This window comes from Pseudorca crassidens, chromosome 11, assembly GCF_039906515.1.
Source record: "Pseudorca crassidens isolate mPseCra1 chromosome 11, mPseCra1.hap1, whole genome shotgun sequence".
NCBI classification, from domain to species: Eukaryota; Metazoa; Chordata; class Mammalia; order Artiodactyla; family Delphinidae; genus Pseudorca; species Pseudorca crassidens.
This window is the reverse complement of record NC_090306.1, coordinates 94,668,187-94,675,175: the sequence shown is the minus strand read 5'-3', so window position 1 is coordinate 94,675,175 and position 6,989 is coordinate 94,668,187. Positions and strand designations below refer to the sequence as shown.

General features: G+C 48.8%; 1 protein-coding gene across 1 annotated transcript; it reads left to right on the top strand.

The window, feature by feature from the left end:
• Positions 1 to 5,524, top strand: LOC137202944 (apolipoprotein L3-like). The gene is given in 4 exon segments (XM_067698716.1): positions 1 to 14; positions 2,002 to 2,133; positions 3,251 to 3,676; positions 3,678 to 5,524. Coding segments are annotated over 4 exon segments (987 nt in total). The 3' UTR covers positions 4,093 to 5,524.
• Positions 5,525 to 6,989: the final 1,465 nt, after the last annotated feature.

Below are 6,989 nucleotides of genomic sequence, written 5' to 3'. Positions count from 1 at the left end.
ATGGTCATCCGTAGGTGTGTCATCTAGTAGCTAATGTAGTAAAATCAGCCTAGAATGAGACTGAGGGTCTGGTGAGGTCAGATACCTTGCCACTTTGGTTCCAGCTGGTTCTATCCGGTTTTGGTTTGTCTCTTCCTATAGCTTTCTCCGTTTTTCTCCGGACCCTGTGACTCCAACACGTTCACCTCCAAATGGAAAAATCCTTTCCCTGCGTGAATAAAGGTGGCCATTGAGGTGCAGCGTATTCTATTTCAGGGAACCTGAGCATCCAACACTACGCCACCACTATTTAGACAACTGCTTTGAAGAACAGTGTCTACAGGGAATTTCCTGGTGGTTTAGTGGTTAGGATTCGGAGCTTTCCCACTGTGGCCCAGGTTCCTAATGTTAACTCTCAAAAGCTGTTGGGAAGAGACAGGAGTCAAGGGTCTTCTTCCTGTAGATGAGGCCCAAGCAGGACTCTATTTAGGACAAGTCAGAAAATCCTGACACCATCAGTTTGCGTTCCCGGGGATTCTGGCTGGAGCCCTTTTCATCTCCATCTTAGGAAGTGTATCAACACTGCAGGATCCTGCTGGCCCGTAAGGCAGAGAGGCTGGAGTGGGATTGCATGGAGCTGGGTTGGATCCTGACTCTACCCCTGCCCAGCTCTGGGACTCTGAGCTTAAGAGTTGGAGTCTCAGATTTGTCATGTGTCCAGTGGGAATAGCAATTCAATCTGATGGTCTTAGAGTGAACTGCAGGGTCAGAGGCGGGGAACCAAGTGCAATCATCTCGTCCAAAGGCCCAGGGAGGCCTGGACCAGGGTCGGACCCAGGGGTCAGGATGGAGCAGAGGGGTCCAGGTTGGAGGACTAGTAGGAAGGCTTGGGCAGCAGAGCCAAGACTAGAGTGAGGCGAGTGGGTCCCTAGGACACAAAACTGAAGGGGCTGTGACCCTAGCAGAGGTCCTGTGAGTGGGAGAGGGGACATTTCTTCCCTCCCTGACTCGATCCCCTCATGCTGAGCATAGAGGGCCCTGGGTGACTGTGTCCTCCACACCCTGCCTGGGGCCTGGGGTTCTCCATTGCCATCTGGGACCCTCTTCCAATCTACATAGAGTAGCCCTGACCAGTGGGAAGGCCGTGTGGCTTAGTGAGACCTCCAGCATCACCATGAGTGGCTGCCGATTTTGTGTCATCTGAGGGATTCTGACGAGACTTCACAAGTCCCCACCAAAGAGGAAAAGTCTTCCTCCACCAGCTTGTGCGAATGCAGGTCTCTCCAGGCTTAGCAGTTCATGTGGATGTTTCCTAAAGTCTCTTGAATCTTTGAGAGGTTCCATAAAGTCGCACATGGCCTTGGTGTGCAGGCATGTGTGGTTGTCACCAGCTAAGGTATGAGTTAGGCTGGTGACCCCTGAGAGGTCGGGGGTGCTGGGCGATGGGTCAGGAATCAGTGAGGCGGGCTGGAGAGTCCAAGGGGAACGAGGGTTAATAGCATATCACCTGCTTCCCAGTCAACTGGGGCAGCAGAGGGACCTAGTGACCTTCAGCTGGGAAGGCCAAGGGCATCAGGCTTGGAAGACAGCAGATGCCAGGCAAAATGATCGTTAAGGTTCCTTCTAGCTCTGATTTTAGGTTTAAAAAACCTCTAAATACGTAGAATTAGCCAGTCTGCAGAGGCTGAGGGCACAGTCCCCAGGACTGTCCTTACATTTGACCCCAATGGCAAATTTGGGAGATCCCCAAAGCTACCATCAGGTGTGAGAATTCCCTAGAAGGAGGCACAGAACTCCCTGAAAACTGTCACGATCCCAGTTATGGTTTATTATAGGGAAGGATGCCGGTTCCCATCAGCCGCAGGGCAGAGTCTGGGCGGGTTTCACACAGGAAGCTTCCATTGTCCTCAGGCCGTGTCCCTGTCCTGGATTCAGTGTGTGGCAGGGCACACGGAGCACTGCCCGCCAGGGACGTTCACCCTGTTTAAAGAAATATATTCTGACTCTTGTTAAAACGATAAGGGAGAGTCTCTTCAGGACTATCGTGATAGGCGTGAAGACCATCGCAGCAGAGGAGACAGATGGGCGCACGTCCGAACACAGCAAAGATGAGTGGGGATTGGTAGTAGCCAATGATCAGAGTGAGGGGCGTGGGTTGGAAAATCACTGAGAGGAGACATCGAGGGCAGAGGGGTTCTTGTTGAAATTTGCTGACAGGATTTTTGCTAAAAGCAAGTAAAGGACGTATGCATCAAAGGTGGGAGATGAGGAGTTTGATCAGATATCAAACATGATAAGATCTAAACAATGGGAAGGCTTCTCACTAAACTGACTTGGACGAAGTTTTGCTGGGACTGGGCAATACAGGCCGTCAAGTACAAGACACAAAGGGCAGAGGTTGAGGCCTATTGGAGAAGAGGGCTCAGAAGAGCCTGACTGAAACTTGACCGAGGAGTGAACCTTTTTCAACAGGACCCTCAGCGTATGGAGTTTTATTTGGGCTCAGTCACTTGCTGCCCACACAGCTGAGCGGTTGTCTCCTGCCCTCCCGGAGGTCAGACTAATGCCCTAGTGTCCAGCTCCTCCAGAGGTCAGATGTGATACCACGTGACCCAGAGGCCCCATCACATGTCACCCTGTTAGCCTGTCCAGTGGCCAAAGGCCCAGGCAGACGAGGACACTCCTATCAGTCAGAATATTCTAGGGGCTCAGGGACCACTTCCCAGTGGCCAAGGGCAAAGAGCAGGTTGACTCCTCACTACACACTAAGGTTCTCTGAATGAAGGTTTTTCTGCTCCAATCCCACTTCTCTGTGCTTCTCTGTGGAGTTCCCACTCTGCCTACTCTTTGGAAGTAATTGTGTTGACCTGCCTCTGAGGCGTCTTTATCCAATACCATTTTTTTTTTTGGCCGTGCCACATAGCTTGTGGGATCCTACTTCCCCAACCAGGGATCGAACCTGTGCCCCCTGCAGTGGGAGCACAAAGTCCTAACCACTGGACTTCCAGGGAATTCCCTCAAATACCTATGTTAAGTTAAAAGTATCCTAAGATGACTTTTGCTTATTTATTCCATGATTGAATAAGTATATGGAGCATCTATAAGATACAAAAATATGTGTTTAATGTTGAAAGAGAAAAATTTACATTTGTGAAATTCTTTTCTATTTGATTTATAACAAAATCTCTGTGATTTACAGAATAGATCTTGTTGAGCCTAGTTTATGGACAAGCAAACTGTCTTTCTAATCCCTTGACCTTCATTGTTACAGGGAAGACACAGATGCACTGCATCAATATCTGAGTGAGCTAAAAACAGACTTGGCCGTGGAGTACCAAGTCACGCTCCGAAAAGACCAGCTGGACAGGAAGAGGTTTTTGAACAGGTTCCCTCTGGTAAAATGAGAGCTAGAGGAGCTCATAGGAAAGCTCCACGCGTTCGCAGACAAGGTTGACAAGGTCCACAGGGACTGCACCATCTCCAACATTGTGGCCATCTCCACTGGCGCTGTGTCTGGTGTCCTGACCATACTTGGCCTGGCTTTGGCACCCATGACAGCGGGGGCGAGTCTGGCACTCTCGGCCACTGGGTTAGGGCTGGGAGCAGCGGCTGCTGTGACCAGTGTGTCCACCAGCATTGTGGAACACGTCAGCACGTTGTCAGCAAAAACCGGAGTTAGTCGCCTGATGTCAACTGGCGTTCCTGGAGGCACTTAAGATCAGCCCCCGAACTGTTGGCACAACAAAGAAATTCACAGAAGCTGTGCGACGCATTGGAATGAATATCCGTGCCATGGAGACGGTCAAAAGCAACCCTGGCTTAGCAGCCAACGCAAACGTCTTCATCAGCAGTGGAATAATCTCAGTCCAAAGCAGCCAGCAGGAAGAGGTTACTTTCAAAGGCAGGGCTCTGGCAATGACCAAAGGAGCCCGGATTGTGGGTGCGGGCACTGCAGGTCTCTCCCTTCTGATGGAAGTGGCCTTCCTGGTGAAAGAGGCAAAGCACTTGCACGAGGGGGCAAAGACAGAGTCGGCTGAAAGGCTGAGGCAGCAGGCCCGGGAGCTGGAGAAGAAGTTGGAGGTGCTCACCGGCATCTATGAGCGTCTGCAGTAGGGCTGGACTCCGCCACTCCCCGAGCTGTGCAGGGACCAGGGACACTTGCGGGGCCAAGGCACGGAGGCACCTTGTTAGAGGGAAAAGGAGGGCGAGATAACATAGATGTAGCTAGGTGTTAGGAATTTGGCATTTCTGTAGCTGAGCACAGCAGGGGAGGGATAAATGCAGGTGGCAGGTGGGGGAGAGAGAAGGAAGGAGCATGGAGCCTGGACGAAGGGAGGAGAGGGGCCTAGAGAGTGCGGGGAGGAGAGAAGCCACTTATTTTGGACTAAAGAAGACACTGGGGGCAGAATAAAGGGAGAGGGAGGGGGAACTAGCAACAAGAGGCCAGGAATGTGAAAGGGTTGAACATGGGAAAAAGCCCAGGAGTTAGGATTGCTGGGCTCCAGGAGAAGTAGCAGGGGCTCCTCTCTCACCCCTCCCCAGGGTTTGATGTCTCTGGTGGTCTCTAGCCCTACTTTTCCAGTATCAACTCACCTTTGATTCCAGCAGCTTTATCTTAATTAGGCAGTGATTTCTTTTTGTTTGTTTGTTTTGCGGTAAGCGGGCCTCTCACTGTTGTGGCCTCTCCCGTTGCGGAGCACAGGCTCCGGACGTGCAGGCTCGGCGGCCATGGCTCACGGGCCCAGCCACTCCGCGGCATGTGGGATCCTCCCGGACCGGGGCACGAACCCGCGTCCCCTGCATCCGCAGGCAGACTCTCAACCACTGCGCCACCAGGGAAGCCCCTTGCATCCATTTTATACTTTCTTTTAATCCTAGTGTTAATACCAGTAACTAGTCTCATTGAAAACAAGTTCCTAAAATGAAGAGTCTTTGTAGTATAACACAATACCCTGGTCTTGTAAACCGGAAAAGGAGAACAACATATCTGTCCGAGACACTTGGAAGAAGCACTAAACTTCACCGCCAGCACCCAAAGCTGAAATTCTATATAAACGATTCCCTGAAAAAAATATATTATAAGACATTCATAAAACGACAGTGCTATGTCAGTACTAAAAGTAATTCATTCTACTACATACGTGCTATGCGTATTGTGCATGTCTGTTACCGCCACATAACCGCTGTAATGTCTCTTTCCCGTGTATATATGCACGTACATTGTATGTATAATCGTGCGTTGCATTATTTACCACATGCCTAATAAGCATGTACATTATATCGTTAATATTACATAGTACATATACATTATTGGTCGTACACAGCACATTGAGTTAAATGGGTCCAAGCCAACATGTTTGGAATCCTGTCCATTAGATCACGAGCTTAATCGCCAGGTCGCGTGAAACCATCAGCCCGCTGAGCAGGTGTCCCTCCTCTCGCTCCAGGCCCATGGCTTGTGAGGGTTTCCATTGATGAACTCTATCAGACATCTGGTTCTTACTTCAGGGCCATCTCTCCTAAAATCGCCCACTCTTTCCCATTAAATAAGACATCTCAATGGGTTAATGACTAATCAGCCCATGCTCACACATAACTGTGACTTCATACATTTGGTATTTTTTATTTTTGTGGGGGAAAGTGCTTAGACTCAGCTATGACTTTAAAAGGTCTTAACACAGTCAAGCAAATTGTAGCTGGACTTGGATGTATTTGTTATTTGGCAAGAGCCAATCAGTTAATGGTTACAGGACATAGCGCTTTACTCTTCCCCCCACGGCTTAGAACAGTTAGATATCCCAGTGAATCAACCTCAACCCCCTTCCTATCATACAGATGAGCTACTTAGATATCCACCACCCATAGAGACAGACATCCCCCTAGATTCGCCAACCATTTTATCAAAAATCTAATACTAAATCTGACATAAGCCACGTAATACAACCATACAAGCATCACCTCTGTGCAGCAAGTTAAAGTTGCTCGAACATCTCATAAAGCAAGACACTGAAAATGTCTACATGGGCCCACTAGCCCCATGAACGTAAAGGCTTGGTCCCAGCCTTTCTATTAGTTTTTAATAGAATTACACATGCAGGTATCCTCACCCCGGTGAGAATGCCCCCTAAATCACTATGGAATTTAAGAAAAAAAAAATGTCATGAAGAACCTAGGGGTAAGACAGGAATAAAGACACAGACCTACTAGAGAATGGACTTGAGGGCACGGGCAGGGGCAAGGGTAAGCTGTGACAAAGCGAGTGAGAGGCATGGACATATATACACTATCAAAAGTAAGATAGATAGCTAGTGGGAAGCAGCCGCATAGCACAGGGAGATCAGCTCGGTGCTTTGTGACCGCCTGGAGGGGTGGGATAGGGAGGGTGGGAGGGAGGGAGACGCAAGAGGGAAGAGATATGGGAACATGTGTCTATGTATAACTGATTCACTTTGTTATAAAACAGAAACTAACACACCATTGTAAAGCAATTATACTCCAATATAGATGTAAAAATAAATTAAAAAAAAACAAAACAAAAGGAGCAGGTGTCAAGCACGCCACACCAGCAGCTCACAATGCCTTGCTTAGCCACGCCCCCACGGGAGACAGCAGTGATAAAAACTGAGCCATAAACGAAAGTGTGACTAAGCCATGTTAATTAGGCTGGTAAATGTCTGTGCCAGCCACCGCGGTCACATGATTGACCCGAATTAATAGAACTACGGCGTAAAGCGTGTTAAAGAACCATACAAGATAAAGTTAAACCTTAATTAAGCTGTAAAAAGCCGTAATTGAAACAAAAGTAAACTACAAAAGTGACTTTATTAATATATTCTGATCACACGATAGCTAAGACCCAAACTGGGATTAGATAACCCGCTATGCTTAGCCCTAAACCCAAACGGTCATAAGAACTAGACTATTCGCCAGAGCACTACTGGCAACAGCTTAAAACTCAAAGTCACGCCCCTCTAGAGGAGCCTGTTCTATAATCCATGAACCCCGACCAA